The following is a 17,876-nucleotide window of genomic DNA, read 5'->3' as shown; positions in this document are numbered from 1 at the left end:
GGACTTGGAATTTGTGTTCTGATTGGTTGTCAGACTCCCATTGGACCATGCAGGGGTAACTTGGTAGATTGTCTTTTGAGTCCCAGGCTTGGTTGTCTCTTGCTGGGTGATGATGTAATGAAAGGGCTTTGGGCAATTCCTATTATGGCTCAGCTTGAAGGAGGTAGATCTTTGTTATGTAGAATAGACTGGCCCAGGCCTTAATGGCCATTAACAAGGTGGATGAGGGGCTGAGTTTCTGCCTCTCTGAGTTTCTATTTCTCTTTTAGGGAGAATATTCTGCCTTTTTCGTATATCCTAAAATATTTCATTTTCCTAGGAGAGGGGTGAGTTTTAACTTTCAACAAACCTTTTTTTGTTAAATAAGTTTATCCCTCTTTCAGAAGAACCCTTTTAAAAAGCCTAACAACTGACAGTAGTGTTGAGGGACTATTAAATACAGGGTTTCTTCTGTTTCTCCCTGCAACTTACCCAGTACCTGTCAGCTGTTTTTTAAGCTTCAACAACAGGTGGTGGAGGGGAGTTGAGCTGTGATATTCTTCTTGGAAGAAGAGGCAAGGTGAAATAAGAGCTGCTGATTACAGTATGTACCAGTCTCTGATCACATGGATCAATTCAGTCAGGCCCAGCAATTAGAAGCTTTGAGTTTTTGCAAAACCTGGATTGAAGTTTTGACAGATAACTAAACCTACTAGTCTAGCCTTCCATCAAAACTTGCAAATCAGTGGTTGGTGGATTTTTCCCTACCAACTTGTGATGTCCTGTGTGACAGCCTTATAAATAAGGGCATCAGCATTTGGCACCTGTGTCAGTAATGGGAACAGTAAACTTTATAGCACTATAGTTTTTGGCTGACAGATTTGTGGACAAATCTTAGGGCAGCATGTTTGCAAGAACAAGTGCATCTGCAACATGTCTTCAAGACAAAGTTGTCAAAATGTTTATTAGCTATTTTTATCTATTAGATCGTATATTAATTGGGTATTTTGATGCATACCTTAGGAATTGATGTTTCTTTGCTAACTATTATAAATCTAATTAATTATGCAATGCAGTTTTAATTTGGTATGTTTATGCATCAAGGTATTGATATTCAGGACTGTATTAAGCATATTAATTCAAAAGTACTGTATGAATGAGCAGAAATGAGTACCACGGCAGAGTTCTACTTAGGATCAATTAAATTTCTTCTAATGCTTAAATTCTCCCCTCAATTGAAAATGTACATTTTGCGTTCACCAGCCACCTTAAGTTTATTATCCAAAACATAATGCAAATAAATGCATTTGCACAATGCTTAAAAGCTTGGCTTGGAATATCTTCGATTTCCTTTCTTATATGGACTAATGCGTAAAATATACGATGTATTCGTTCTTGATTCAGCCTATTATTCAAATCCCCAAAACTAAGTACGTAAATTGAATAGCCGCGCACTTCGAAGGATAGGAAAACGTCCCTCTGCTCCAATCTCCTGCTCAGCCAGACGAGTTCTCCGCCTGCCTGCGCGTTTCTCTGCTAACGGCAGGGGGCGTTATCAGCAACGCACCCTCGCTTGTCCGGCGTTCTGAGCGAGGGGGCGGCGGACGCGGTTGCTGAGGGGACTGCCACGGAGACGGTGACTGGGCTTATTTGCTTCATTCTCTCCTAATCCACTCCGCGCTAAGATGGCGGCGGATCCTCCCCCTGAAGAGTTCGGCGTGGCCGAGGAACGGAGCGGGCATTGCGCCGTGATCGATGGGAATTGTCTTTATGTGTGGGGGGGATACGTGGTAAGGAAATTAGGGTCGACGGGGAAGCCGAATGGTTGGACAAATACGTGTGGGAACGAAAAAAAAGTCTCGTATTAAAACCGCGCAATAGAATAAACCACGGAGGGGGGTGGGGCGAGAGAAGCTGGTAGCTTTATCTCGCCTTCCCCCTCAGCCGTGTTGTTTTTCAAAGAAAGCTCGCTGTCGCCCCTCCTCCTAGAGCGAAACGGGCGGGAAAGAAAAAGAGGGCACGCGCCGCTTTTGGACGTGATGGGGGAAGAGGAGGTTGGGTGTTTATCTCAGCTGTTTATCTGATTGGGCGGTGGCGCCTCGTGAGGTAGCAGCTGGCCCGCCTCTTTTCCCACCTCCATGAGGCTGAATTATATACTGCATTTGAGCGCCAGAATCTCGCGGCGCCTTAGAAGTTTTGACAACCTGATGTTGTGTCAGATGGTTTGCTATAATAAAGTCGCCTTTGTCTTAAAAGTGTGGCACTATTCTTTTTCCTTGTCTGAGATTTGCAAGCCTACGGGCTACCTTGTGGGTGTGTCTTGAGTTCCCACGTTGCAAATAGTCCTCGACTCAAGACCATAATTGGGACCAGAATTTCCATTGTTAAATAAGGTGATGTTAAACGAGTCACACCCAACTTTACAACCTTTTGCCAAGATCGCTAAGTGAATCACAGGGTCATTAAGCAAATCTGGCTTCCCCCATTGGTTTTCCTTGTGGAAAGCCAGATAGGATGAATATTTGATCCCAGGATTCTGCAACCCAAATTTTGCCCCCCACCAAGGAGGGGGTGTTTTGCAATGGTGAGGACCAGTTATCACTTTTTTTCAGAGCCATTGCAACTGAACAGTTGCTAAAGGAATGGTTGTAAGTCGAGGACTGTTTGTACACTGAATCCTGAAGTTTGTATCGGAAATAAGCATGTTTATAATCTCATGGGCTTAAAGTTATGGTTTATGGCTTGGCTTGGCTTGGCTTAGGGTTAGATTGGAACCCAGCCATTCTGATGTAATCAGTATCAAGAGTGAAGCAAGTGCTGTACTGTATGCTTCCATTGACTTGATTGGTTTCTATGCCGAAGGATGGCTGTGGTTAAGACGATAACAATTTGTGCATTCCAAGCAAATGAGAGTATCAAATTATCTAAATCCAGTTTGGAGATGAACACTGTGATCATTGGTGATATACCACATTTTTCTTTCAAACATCAGTCAGAGCTGTTTTGACTTGGTCTCCTGTTTCAGGATAGCAGACGATGTAAGCTAACCCCTTGTCCAATTAATTTCAATTATTTTTAGTCTTGAGATATTGAAGATATGGCTTGATGGGAGGAGATCTGAGGTCTATCTGCTCATTTAGGTGTTGACAGCCAGGATGTGACTGGCTTATAGATAAGGGAGATGATCAATATGGCTAGGATGTGTATCTGCCCATTTGTACAAGCTACTCATGTCCAAACTATCAAGCCACCAGGCTTTTCCTGCCCTTCAAGAAAAGGAAAATACAATCTCTATTATATATACAATCTAAATATATTGCCTTTATTATTATAATAATTCATTGCAAAGTAAAGGATTTCCTTTGCTGCTTTCATGAGCAGTTAATTTCATTAGAGTTAATTTGGAATAAGGACATCTATTACCATTTTGACATTCTGGAAATGGCAAAATATACAGGACCATTAATAACTGGTGCCATAAATGCAAAGCTTTTTATATTTATGGGATAAATGTTCTAATTCTACTGGGATATTGGAAATATTTGCAGTGAGATTATGATAATTTCCAACAAATTCTTTATATACTACTCTATCAACATATATTTAATTTTTGCAGGCATAAATTATATATATGACTACCTTAGCACCTTTAATGTGCTAAGATCTTCAATGTCACTTTCTATGCTTTCACTGATTTGCCACTTGAAATTTCCTTTCCAACAAAAGATTAATGAATGGTACATTGAGTTATGCATATAAAGGAAAATAATGTGTGCTTTATGATTACTAAAACAATGCTCCAGCAGGCCAAGTTATCTATTATAGAGCTAGAATTTGAAATGGAAATTATTCAGAAATACATGTAGCTTTTTGAAAATAAGAATTATGTCAGAACTACTGTTTTTTTCTGCATAGTCTATTGAAGAAAATGAAGTTTACTTACCAAATGATGAACTTTGGATCTATGAAATTGACAGTGGATTATGGTAAGTTACATTATTTATTGTACTGTTAATTTATCAGAAGATACTTTATGATAAACTTTATTTGTTGAAATTATTATTTTAGCTAAATAAGCTTTTTACTTCCTTATTTCTTTTAATTAATTTGGCATTGAAAAAGAAATATGGTTTTAAGGCTAGATTTCCATAACAGAATATGTTGAAATATGACTGGCTAGTTCTAGATCACAGCAAGTATAATTTATGGTACAGTGTTTTGTGGAAATTCGGGTAACTTGATTAACTGGACAAACCATTCCTAGATTTCCTACATTGTATAAACGAGCCCTGTTAATTTTTATGTGATTTTAATGCATTTGGAAATGGATATCAGTGATAATTCTTTTCCTTCTCAGAGCTATTGTAACTAGAAGATTCTGTTCTCATTTAGGAATGAGTCAGAAAGTCTTGGACTAGCTAGTAAGAATTTCGCTATTCTTTCCAGTGTATTTATCTGATTGTGATAAAAGAATGCTCCCCTCCAAAGTACATATACCTTGTGTTGCCTGAAAATAATGACATAATGTTCATATCTGGTGAGCATGAAGTATAATGACTGGAAGAGAATGACATAGATTGAGGTAGATAACATTTTCGGCAAAATTATTAAGTGTTATTTTGAAGTATTTAAAGTATTATTTCTTTTATCTGTTTCTCATACTCTCTGAGCAAACTTAAAGTATATTTGTATTGCCTGAATTGCAGGTCAATGCATCTAATGAAAGGAGAGTTACCTCCATCTATGTCTGGAAGCTGTGGAGCTTGCATTAATGGGAAGCTCTATATCTTTGGAGGATTTGATGACAAAGGATACAGCAACCAGGTAGTGAATTCCTTTCATTGTTCAAAACTTTCCCAACAAAATAAGACATTTTTAAAATGGTGAAAAATATGGTTCAGTTTGTTTAAAACTGAACTGTATCATTTTGTATATTTATAATTATTCTAAGTTCTTATGTGTTTCACATGTTTTTATGATTCATTGTTGTAGCTCTATTAAAACTTAAAAATATATAGTGGTAAGAATTTATAATGATCAAGAAATGTCAAGAATAAGATCTGAGTTTGGGATTTTTCATAGATAGTGCTTATGAGACTAATCAGCACCCAAATAATAATTTTGGGACATCTAGGTGCTTGAATACCTCATATGGCATAGTTTATTTTTTCATTGGACAATAGAATTTTTCTCATATGTGACATAAATGCTGTATGGGAAATAAAAATCATATCTCACAGAACGAATATATTTAGCATTGTTAATTCTTGTACGCTATATGTAAATACTACCAATGTTAATTACATCTTGATATCACTTCCAGGTGAATGCTGATCAACAGAAATAGCAGTGGGACTTTATTGACAAATATGTTTAGGAGAGAGCCAGTGTGGCATAGTAGTTAAGGCGTCAGACAAAACACCAGCTGGGTGAACTTGTGCCGCAACTCTTCCAGACCTAGGAAGAAGGCAATGGCAAAGTATTTCTGAAAATCCTTGTGAAGAAAACTGCAGGGGCTTGGCCAGAAAAATCTAGGATATGGGTGTCAAACTGGCGGTGTCACATTGTGTCATATGATGCTTCACAATGTTTTTTCTCTTCTTGGAGCTGTGGTGGGCTGCACATGGGGTGGGCTGCACATGATGCATCTGGCCCACAGGCCGCCAGTTTGACACCCCTGAGCTAAAAGGATTGGACATTATTGAATGGAAGAAAAAAATATTTAGAAGCATCATAAAAACTTTATAAGGCTTTAATCTTTTAAGGCCATCAGATCTTCATACTTCAAATTAGAATGTATTAGTTTGGGATATCTTGGTTTTAATAACATTACTTGGAAGACCAGTGCCTTGTTTCTATAGGTCCATGCAATGAAGAAAATTTAGTTCCAATATCTCTTTTTTTCTGAAAACCATGGGCATTAAATTTGCAGCTAATTTCACTTCAGTGGAATTGCTACTAATGGATGGAAACTGAACAAGGAGAGATTTAACCTGGAAATGAGGAGAAACTTTCTGACAGTGAGAACAATCAACCAATGGAACAGCTTGCCCTCGGAAATTGTGGGAGCGCCATCACTTGAGACTTTCAAGAAGAGATTGGACTGCCATTTGTCAGAAATGGTGTAGGGTCTCCCGCTTGGGCGGGGGGTTGGACTAGATGATCTACAAGGTCCCTTCCAACTCTGATTATCTGTTATCTGTTAAGCATTTTCATTACTAGAATTTGGCCAGAAAGGGAACATCAGTTCAAAAATAGTTCACAGTTCGCATATTTCACAATTAGAAAATGCCTGAATGTTATTAGCACAAATGTTTATTTAAATATTGGAAATAAGAGAATTTAATCCTTTTCATTAAAATAGTAATGAAATATTGATTTTTCTATTCACTGTCTTTTTTCCATTAGTACTTATGTTTACAGAATAATATTGTATTTTTAAAGTATTTTAATTTCCTTTAAAGCTCTATCATGTTAATTTGCGAACAAAAAATGGAATTTATGTATGGAAGCAAATCACAGACTTTAAAGGTCAGCCTCCTACACCACGTGACAAGCTTGCTTGCTGGGTGTATAAAGACAGGTAATTTCATAAATGATTTCATAAATGGGGAGGAAAGTGATAGCTGATTTAAAAATATTTGGTAACTTAATGGCTTGATAACATTTATCAGTGGGATGTACTAATACGAACAATACTTACATTATAAGTAAATAAAAATAGGTTGTAATATTTAGGATTTTTTAAAAGAAAATGTTTTGAATATTGAATTCATTTTTCTCTTGAGATTGCCAGTGCATTGCTAACAAAAAAGTAGAATACTTTGGATATCTTTCTTATTTATGTAGAGTTAGGAATACATATAAGGCAAATAAACAGATTACTACAGGTGACATTTGAGAAGTCTTGTGGAAAATGAAAGGGCAGAACTGTAGTATTCTTAGAATTATTGCAGAGAAATTAATTAGTAATTTTAATTCCAATTATTTCAGGTTAATCTACTTTGGTGGATATGGCTGTAGGAAACAAAATGAGCTAAGTGACTGTTTTGATGTTCATGATGCATTTTGGGTAAGATAAGATTTAATTCCAAGCAAAAAATAGAAGTTGATTTATTATTAGTGCTTTTATTGTGTTTATTATTATTATTATTATTATTATTATTATTATTATTATTATTATTATTATTATTATTATTATTACTTCTAATGTCTTTTACCCTTTTTAGGAAGGTCAAATATTCTGGGGATGGCACAATGATGTTCATGTTTTTGATACAAGTACTCAAACTTGGTATCAGCCAAAAATTAAAGTAAGCATTGTAACTATGTATAGATATGAACCGGGTGCATTGTGGCACACAACATTATATTTGTTGTAGGCATATTCCGATTATTGTTATTTCTCTTACTTGCAGCGTGGAATTGCACCTCAGCCTCGAGCAGCTCATTCATGTGCAGTCATAGGAAATACAGGCTATGTTTTTGGAGGACGGGTTTTGGTTTGTACTCAGTATCCACTTTTTTTTTTTTTTTTTGAGAAGGATAATTTAGTGCAGGAAAGGGAAGAAATATATCTTTTTGAAGTAAAAAGAGACAAACTATTGCTATTAGGAATTTTTTCCCTGTCAATTTTCCTCTGGCTGTAGCTTAATTTCAAAATTTAGTCATAAAAGACTTAAAAGGGCTTATTGAAGAATAGAAAAGTAAAATGTTCACTGTATTAAATGAAACTATTGTCCATCTAACCAAGGGGTCTTCAAACTTGACAGCTTTAAGACTTGTGGACTTCAACTCCCAGAATTCCTCCTCCAGTCACGTTAGCTCAGGAATACTGGGAGTTGCAGTCCACAAGTCTTAAAGTTGCCAAGTTTGAAGACCTTTAATCTAACCTAATATTTTTACATGTAGAACTGTCCAGCAGCTGCCAAGTAGGTTTAAAGTGTTCCTGCTGCTTACTCTGGATAATGGCAGCAAGTAATCATACACCAAAAAAGGAAGGAGTATTTATTTGAAAGGCTTCAGCAGAGAAAGATAAAGCCCTTCAGTCTAAAACCAGAAATTTTAAAATACTTTACTTTACTCTGAAAAATACTGTAAATGGAATTTGACCACCCATACACACTCTCATAGGAATTAGTTGAATTGGTGTGAATTGTCACTTGGTACTTTGTGCTGAATAGTTTAATTTGATTCAGTTGATAATCAAATCACAATCCAAATGGATGTAACAGAATGAAATAGTGTGAGGACAGTTACATAATGATACTATTTCTTGTCTTCATGTTCTTGTTAACCATAATACGCATAATCTCAATGATACAATTAGATAACTTTTCTTATCTGAGGAATTTATAAACTGAAATTGATACCATATTTTTAAATAAAATAGATGTTGTATTTTTTAAATAGCAAACAAGATTGAATGATTTACATTCTCTGAATTTAGACACCTGGATTTGGTCAGGAAAGTAAGTTTTTTTTCTTTGATGTTTTTGTTGTTGTACATAAATACTCTAGTTAAATGCAATTTAGTTTTGAAGATTTTTCTTGGTGTTTGCTTTTTGATAATAAATTGTTACTATTTCTATTAATGTCACAATGTTTTTATGGTAATAAGCAAATTTATAATTTGTAGATGAATTTCTGTATATTATGTGGATGAAATTTTCAGAGGATAAAAGACCAACTTAAATATAAATACAAAAGCACTTAAAGTTAAGGTTCCTCCCTCACAATATCAAGGACTGATTTTGCAGTGAGGCATCCTTTTGCTGTTGTAGACTGCTTTAATTTTTAAAAAAGGTGTTTTTTTTTATTGTAAAATTTAAAAGTGAAGAAAATACCTAGGTCAACAAAGCATATTTTAGGATTTTATTAAATTACAAGGATTTCTTATATGAAGCTTCTAAGAACCTTTATAGAGAGATTTATTTTTAGTTATCCATTAGTTATCCATTTAGTTATCCATTAGTTTGTCAGGCTGACAATTTATTAGCCATCATATATAGATTTAGTTGGATACAAGATGGGTGGTAAATAAATTTCCTAAATAAATGTATAATAAATGAAGAGAAACCTCTGTGTGTGTGTTACTCATAAATTGCAGATTAGAAATTGATGACTATAACATGGCCCCTTGTTTCCTGGTTTAGTTGAGTTGTCAACTGAGGAAGGCTCAGAGGGGTGCTTGAATCTTAGTTGTTTCACATTTTGAATCTATACAACTCAGTTTCAGCAGTTAATGAAATAAACAATGACATACGTTGCCTTAGGAAATACTTTCTCACACACATCCCCCATGCTGTAATATTCAATAGTTATTTGGGGTTTGTTGGTTTGTTTGAATTATATAAGCAGTTGTGCTTTGGTTGCTCTTCTACTTAGAATCGCTACAAATGGAGAAAAACCAAGAGACAGATCATGGCACACATTGACTCCTGTGGCAGATGGGAAACTTTTCCTGTTTGGTGGGCTGAGTTCAGACAATGTACCCCTAAGTAAGTTGCATTTGTCCTGAAATGTTGAAATTGTGATGAAAATATAGCTAGTATTTGAGTTACGGTGGCAATTGGGACTGGGATTGCCACCACTAAGTGATGCAGTTATAAAGTGCAATGTCATGTGGCCGCATTGCTTGGCAATAGCAGTCACAGTTATTGTTGTGGTCCCAAGATGCACAGGTCCTTAAGTGGGAAGAAGCAAAATCCCAGGTAGGAAGAATGGGTTGTAGAGAAGCAGGAAAGGGTTGGTGCAGGCTGTATGGGAGGCCAGAGGAGGGTTGGCCCAGGTTGTATGCAAATCATGGCGAGCCAGGAGAAGGTCTAGAAGGGCCCACAGAGCCTGAACATGGCTTGTGATCTTCCCTGACAGCTTCTCCATTGAATTTGCTTATGGGAAACTGCAAGGGAAGGTTGCAAATGGTGACCATACGACTGCAGCTTCCTGCAACGTTACTCAGTAATGGTGAGCCAGACACGTAAGGGCCTGGATCACAATGTCCATTAGCAGTGTGACTTGGAACAGTACCATTCATACAGGTTTTCATCAAACAAAAGAACAATTGGTAATAAACTGAGCTGCTGAACTAATATAAACAGAATGGCTTATAGTCCATGCAGAAAAGTCAAATGTTTATGAAACATTTGCCATGTTCTTAAATGAAGGTCACTTAACTCCTATGTTCTAGGAGAGTAGATTGCTTTTTTTAAGGAAAATAAGCAATGCTACCCTTCCCAGATACTTCTGAAACTCAGGTGAGCTAGGTGATGGAAAAAGGAAGAAAGGTACTGTAGTCAAAGAACAATGTAGAAACCTACTAAAGTACCGTAGTACCTGCTTGTCTTTTAGGTCCTGGTCAAGATAGCATTTGTTTTTCATGCTGAAAATCATTCGCATACAACGCAAAATAAATTGTTAAATAATTTCTTGTTATTTTTCAATAAAAGTAATAGCAATATTTTTTATCTCTATTTTCAGGTGATGGTTGGATTTATGATGTTGCAACAAATGAATGGCAACAACTTACATATTTACCACAGACTAGACCTAGGTATAATATGCTAGTCATCTCCTGAAATTAAAGAACGTATGACTTTGTAATTGTATAATTTTGAGAATTCAAATATAGATTTTGATCTAATTTTGAGGAATCGTTGACGGTCTCTGAGCTTGGTTGTTTTCTTGAAGATGTTTTATTACCCAAACTAGGCAACATCAGTGTACTGATACTAGTTTGAGTAATGAAACATCTGCAACAAAGCAACCAAGTTCAGAGAACACCAAGTGCTCCTCATTTCAATCCTGAACTATAAATATTCTCTTTTATTGATCTAATTTTGCCTTATAAAAGTAGAAAAGCACATCTGTTCATGTTATCACAGCTCACAGTTTCTCCAGACTCCCATTTTCCCAGTTACAGTCTGCTTGTCATATCTATTACTGTTCCAAAGGATCCTATAGCCCTCAGAAGTCATTTTGCATGGTATTGTAATGGGAATAAAAAACAAGAAAGCTGTGTAACAATTGAAATTTATTTATAAGTCACATGCTTCAACTCATTAACTTAAAAACATGACTTAAATTACATAGTACAATTTCTGTTTTTATCATTTACCAGATTTGTCTACTTAAATACTTCCTATAGGTGTCAGTAAAGTTGTTAAAAATAATTTTAATTTTGATAATTGTTCTGTTAAGACTTTATGCCTAAAAAGTGTAAAAAAAAGTCTCATATCAGCTTGTTTTCTCCATGCTTAATAATGTGACCCCAAAATAGCTTCAAGTTGGGATCAATTGAAGCCAGTACAGGCCTCCATAAAATTGTATATCAGTTTTTTAAACTGGATGGATGCTTCTCTGAAAGCAGGAAAAAGCTTCTTTACTCAACCTGTGGAAATCAGGAATTAATGGTCCTTTATATGCATTTCTCTATCCTAGTAGGCAAAAATCTGGATAAAGGCTGCCATTATCAGAAAAAAAAACCTCATAAATCATAAGGATACTTATTTAGCTTTTCAGGTTTCCTCTCCAGTGCATTTATTTGAGGAAAGAGGCACGGGAATTTCAATAAATATTGCTTCAGGGTACCCGAAGTTGGGAAAGCAAATGTTATTCTACTTATTCTACTATTCTGTAAGATGTAGGAGGTGGTTACCAGAGAGACACTTTACCAGAAACAGAAAATGAATAAGAGATCATGTCCTTTTGACCCCTGAAAAATTTTTCATTCTATAGCAAGATTGTTAAGATGTAGTTTGAATTCTGTTATTTTATAATGCTTTTATATTTTGCAGCTTTTAGATAATTATATTGGTTATATTGACATTTGTATTTTGCTCTGATAATATGAAGATATGTAAGCTCTCTTCAGAACTTCATAAATTAATATTGAATGTAACAGTACAATTCACCAAAATATTTATATTGGAGAGAGGGAAACCGATATACAAAAACTTTATAGCAGGGGTGTCAAACTCACAGCGTCATGTGACATATTGGGACTTTTGTCCCCTTTGCTAAACCGGCCAGAGCTAGGACCAGCATGTGACGCATCTGGCCTCCTGCTTTATAATTTATCTATTGACATTACAACAAACAAGCTGATAAATATTACCCCCTTGTCCTGCTATTCAAATAAGTATGCTGAAGATCAGATTTACAGCATCTGATTTTTGAGGGGTAATTCTTTACCTTATTAAACTAATTATGTACCTTATTATGTACTACAAATCTCCATTTTCTGGTTTAGATGCCAGCCCTGTTAGATATGTGTACAATCCAGTTATAATGTGGTATATTTGAATTAAAACAGATACTATAGTTTTTGACAAGGATTTGTTTAAACAGATGATGTTACTTTAGTTGATTAATAATGCAAATAACATGCTTTATTAGAATGTCTAGGTGCTAAGTTAGAGCAGCTGTGAGAGGACATAAACTCTGTCAGTCAATAGAGAAAGCCTCAGGGTTCAAGCTAGGAGTCAAGGCCCAGAGTGAAGGCAGGAAAGGCATTCCAGTGTTCTGCGATGATCCAGTCCAGGCCAGAGTTTTCCTAATGCAGATAAGACAGAGGCAGAGCTATCAACAGGTATGAGGAAGAGAACAGGTGCGATACAGTTTAGTGTAAGGAGAATGGTATATAATTGCTGAAATAAATGAAGTAAGGTGTTTTACAGTAATCTTGCACATACTTTGTAAATAAATAAAAAGGAACTAATCTCAATCCTATTACCCAGTGAGTTTCATCTGTTAATTTAATTTCCAGAAAATGACTTCACACACAGTGAAGCTGTCCTAACACATCCTATACAAATGAGTTGCATTCTCAACAATCTATATCTGTGTCTATTTATAGTGCAAATTTCTATGCCACCAAACTCTAATAATTCTAGCAGTTTAACATATCCAAACAGTAGTGGGGAGAAAACCAAAAGGCAATGCCCTGATCAGTTTGTTAACTTTGCACTAGTGTGTGCAAAATAACACCCAACTTTTGTAGGATGCAAAGGAGGAATGGGAGAACAGATTGCCCTATTTACTTCGTTTCCCAATCATGTTCATGGTTCATAGTCAAGCAAAATGATGGAGCTATTACAACTCAGTTACTACTTGTAGAAAACTGCATTCTATGTAGAGCGGCCATGATATTTGGTACATTTTTGCCCCTAAATGTCTTTTTAGTCATATAAATCTCATTTCTGTTCTTGCCTGTTTCCTTGATTTTTTTAAAAGAAAGATACATCACACTTCCAATGTGTTATTAACACAGTTGCCTAGAATTTCTACTCAACCCACTGCCAGCCTATATAGTGTTAGAAAATAATGTTGGTCCACATGATTTCTTTCTCCAGTTAATCCAGGCAGATAATTAATGTTAAAGAAGATTATAGCAAAGAAAGAAGAGATTATCCTAGTCCAGAGCATTTTTCTCAGCTTTCATTTTAATGCCCTGTAAAAAAATACAAATTCTAATGAATAACGACTAGGGGTTGCCTTAAATTAACACTATAGCTGGAAAAAATAAAATCGCTCAGATAGCTGAGTTTCTAAGTGATGCCACCTTGAGTACTCATACTTTGATATTCATGGCAACATATTTCATAATATGGCTTATTAATATCAAAAGAATTTTTCACAAATTTTCAAGATTAGTATAAAACCATTTTAAATTGTACTTAGATAAAGTATTATATAATCTATTTTTTTAAGACAGAATAAGCTATTTTAATATTTAAATGTGTCTAATCATTGCAAACAATTTTAAAGATTGGATCAAATGCATTACTAATTTCTTAAATTCTTCCTGTTCTTGTTAAGAAAGTCCGCTAATAGTAAACAGGAAAATATCAGTAAAATTTAAATTTCTTCGTTCATTACTAAAATTCAAAATATTCTAAAGAATTGAGTAATCACTCTTAAGACAATATAGGTATTATATGTTGGAGATTAAGTGAAAGGTCTGTAATGTAAAAATAATATGCACCTCTAGAATATCTAAGTAAATGCTTCTCCAAAATCAGTTATTTGAGCATTCATTCTAAGAATAATACATTCTAGGTTATGGCATACGGCCTGTGCTGGCAAAGAAGGTGAAGTATTAGTCTTTGGAGGAAGTAAAGATGATTTGCATTTCCTGGATAGGGTAAGTACCTTAAAGGATTTAATTGTTTTTTATACATTTTAAAGGAAATGCACATTCTGCATTTTTATGGCAGAATATTTCAGGAGAGAAGATAATTTGGGATCAGTTTTGATTCTTCCTAATGGGAGACCCATTTTTGGGAGACCCCAAAAATAGTTTGCTTTAGTTTTTCACAGTATTGTCTTACTTCCATGCTATATTCAATTTGCACGGAGTTAAAAGTTCTAATTATTTCATCCAGTTTGCTTTTTCTACAGGCATATCCTACATTTAATATATGAAAAACAACATCCAAGTGGAGGCCAGATGTTAATACCCCACCTTTATTTTATATAATTCAAGGCAGCATGTATCATTATTCCTCTTTCTAACAACAACCGTGTGAGATGAGTCTGGCTTCCATGCCTTAAGGCAGGGGTGTCAAACACGCAGCGTTGCAGCGGCATCATGTAATGTATTGTGACTTTCCCCCCCTTCGCTAATCCGTCCAGGGGTGGACCAGCACATGATGCATCCAGCCTGCGGACCAAAAGTTTGACACCCCTGCCTTAAGGGATGATCTAGCACTCAATTATTTTATCTGCCCTGAACAAGCCAGAGCAAGATTCCATTTTGTTTTAACATCCCCTCTCTAGTTTCAAAGATTGGGAATAAAACTTGATACTTGTTGCTTTTTAACATCGGAGCCATGGGGACAACATATTCTGGGCTGAATGAGGGTGAAAAAACAAATGAATTTTCTGAAGGATAAAAAAAAAACCAGGATTTGGAACTCAGCATATATTTGTTTCCATCAGTAGGATAACTCTCCAAAAAGTGAACAAAACAGGATCTTAAGTTGATTTGGCAGGAGTAACCAGTAACAATAAAAAAAGTGATTAGTTCCAGCTGGATGCTGTGATAGGGAAAAAACAATCAGAAAAACATTCCCCAGCACATGTCTATGGGAGAATCAGTTGGGCAACAGTTTGAAATGTGTCAGGCTGCTCCATTTTTAATCCTACTTTCACTTGGTCTCATGACATAGATCTATTAAGAATTTCAAAAGAATTCCAGAAGACACACCACGCTTGTCTTGCTTTACTTTTTTTTTTTTGTTTAACAACTGGCAGCTTTGACACTTTTTAATTGTGTATATTGCTTTCAGTACTTTTGTAGGAAAGAGAACTGCATATATTTGAAATCATTGTTTTTCTATTTCTTAGGGACATTGCAGTGATTTATTGATTTTTCAAACACAACCATATTCACTTCTCAGGTGAGTTGAAAAACAAGCAGAATAATATTGTAAAGCCTCCAGAATAGTTGTTAGTCCGAAGTTGTGTCCGACCCATCGTGACCCCATGGACAACATTCCTCCAGGCCTTCCTGTCTTCTGCCATCCCCCAGAGTCTATTTAAGCTCACACCGACTGCTTCAGTGACTCAGTCCAGCCACCTCATTCTCTGCCGTCCCCTTCTTCTTTTGCTCTCAATTGTTCCCAGCATTAGGCTCTTCTCCAAATGTCATTCTTATATAGCAGCTGTTTAAGTCAAATCCACCCATGATTCAAGCAAATCATAGATAGTATGATGTTTCAATAACATCCTAACAAAGAATATGTTATTTTCAACAATAGTTATCTAATGAAAGAGCTGAGATATTAAGATTGGGAACATTGCTGTAGGAGAGCATATTGCAGTACTTAGATGTTTTAACTAGTTTACTACTATGTAATTTATAGGGAGCAAAACTTTATAACCTTCATTTTGTTTCTTTTAGATTGAGTCTTGATTGTATTGGTAAAAATGCTGTCCTCTTGGAGAAACAAATACCGTGGTTGCCATCTAGACTTCTGGAAGAAGTTATGGATAAAATAACTTTTTGGGTTGCTGTTAATCATCGTCAGAAAAAAAAAGCCAAAGCAGAAGAGCATGAGTAGATTAATGTCCTTTAAGCAACAGTTCCATTATCATTTTTAAACAAACAACACTTACTGGTAAATTGTTGGAACTAAATTCTAAATTTCTGGATGCGCAAGAAACAGTTTCAAAGGTTATCAGTGTCATAACAGCTCCAGTTCAAGGCGCTGAAGATTAAAGTATTCTTGGACTTAAGAGCAATTTGATCTGATTATTGTTATTGAAGATAATGGGGTTCCAAGCAGGGAAAATGGTGTTTGGCCATATTGGGTAGTTTATCTTCTGCTGGTATTTGAAAAGGAATCTTTTTTTAAAAAAAAAAGTTGAATTGTGTTTAAAAAAATGAACAAACTCAACATCCTTTCACAACATTTTGACAAAGTTGTTTATTCTGTTGATTGTATAAACTTTGTATTTAAAAGTTGAAAATATGTCCTTAATTTATTGTAAAAAGTGTTTATAAAATACTGTTTTCTATTCTTTTTGAGTTTTGTGATTAACACTTGTAGAGTCTGAATGTAATTTACTGGACATCTTTTAGTCTCTTCCCATTGTGCCATTTCGAACAAAATCTTGAAAAAGTAGTTCTATTCCTAACCTTTACTTGAATTATAGTAATAATTAAGCTAATATAAAGCTAAATCATTTGGGTACATTATTCCATATAAAATACTCTTTTTACAGCACAATGTCATATATGCCTTCAAGGAGTTTTTTGATAATAGAATATCAACAGGCAATATATAAATGATACTTTCTGCCTTATTCTTTGTGCAGAAATATTTTAAACGTTAAAAGGGGAATGTAAGGTTTCCTTCTCATTAGCTGGGTAGTTTACCAAACAAACAGCTGAATTATAATATCTGGCTAAATGACAGTTATTAAAAATGTTCAATAAAGGGTTTTCTTTAAACACAAGAATAGGTCTAAAAGCTATACTAAAATTATTGAGGTGAATATTTTTCCTGGGATAAAAATATATAGGGATGCCCCAGTATTCGCTAGTTTCACATTTGTTTTGATGATTTGGATTTTGAATAGATACAATAGATAAATAGGTATTCAAAAGAGCATCAGAGTGGAAAGTGTTAAACAATGTTCTTTCAAGCTAAAATCAATTTTAAAAGGGGACCAGCATTGCAGAATATTGTACAGAAACATTCAGTTCCTCTATATAGTGTCCTTATTTCTTCATGTAATTTTCTGCCTTCTGCACGTTTGTGACAAAGTTCTTCTTTAATGACCAATCCTTTGTATATCAGCCTTGTAGTAAAAGATGGTTATCTCCTAACCCAGGGGTGTCCAACCTTGACAACTTTAAGACTTGTGGACTTCAACTCCCAGAATTCCTCAGCCAGCAAAGCTGGCTGAGGAATTCTGGGAGTTGAAGTCCACAAGTCTTAAAGTTGCCAAGGTTGGACACCCCGTCCTAACCCATCTCGTAGTGGTAGAAAAAGCTACTATCAGTTCATGAGTCCAGGCAAGAATGGAGGGAAACCTCCCCTAACCCCTGGAGGGTCAATTTAGTGACCAATCAGGATTGCAGAAGTGGCCACGTGACATGAACTACATTTCTCAGGATATCTTTTACTACATTTACCATGATGCATTCCCTTAAGGTAACAGCTCATAATTCCTAAGTAACTATCCAATTCCCATAGACTGGCTGGGACAGCACATGTAAATACCAGGAAAGGCTTGAAGGACTGCAAAAAAAAAATGTCAAAAAGGAAAGATGTAATCCCAAAGACAATCTTTTAAGAAAATTTGAGGGAGAATTGAAAAGTGCCTAAGAAACAGCAAGCCTCTGAAAAGGAGCAATCAATTGCGGCATTTTATTTCATGTTTCATTT

At 35.5% G+C, this 17,876-nt stretch overlaps 1 protein-coding gene across 1 annotated transcript; it reads left to right on the top strand.

Annotated features, from left to right (window-relative positions):
- The first annotated feature begins 1,325 nt into the window (after positions 1-1,325).
- Positions 1,326-16,502, top strand: KLHDC1 (kelch domain containing 1). The gene is made up of 13 exons (XM_026698786.2): positions 1,326-1,769; positions 3,895-3,965; positions 4,686-4,803; positions 6,444-6,562; positions 6,973-7,051; positions 7,209-7,292; positions 7,398-7,481; positions 8,392-8,450; positions 9,367-9,479; positions 10,459-10,531; positions 14,038-14,122; positions 15,328-15,380; positions 15,884-16,502. Exons 1-13 carry the CDS (start codon positions 1,665-1,667, stop codon positions 16,041-16,043), a joined length of 1,203 nt encoding a protein of 400 aa, XP_026554571.1. The 5' UTR covers positions 1,326-1,664; the 3' UTR covers positions 16,044-16,502.
- The last annotated feature ends 1,374 nt before the right edge of the window (positions 16,503-17,876 follow it).

Source organism: Pseudonaja textilis, chromosome 1 (assembly GCF_049901715.1).
Source record: "Pseudonaja textilis isolate UNSWEBS1 chromosome 1, rPseTex1.2, whole genome shotgun sequence".
Lineage (NCBI taxonomy): Eukaryota > Metazoa > Chordata > Lepidosauria > Squamata > Elapidae > Pseudonaja > Pseudonaja textilis.
Note: the sequence above shows the minus strand (reverse complement) of the source record. Positions and strands in the feature narration are given on the sequence as shown.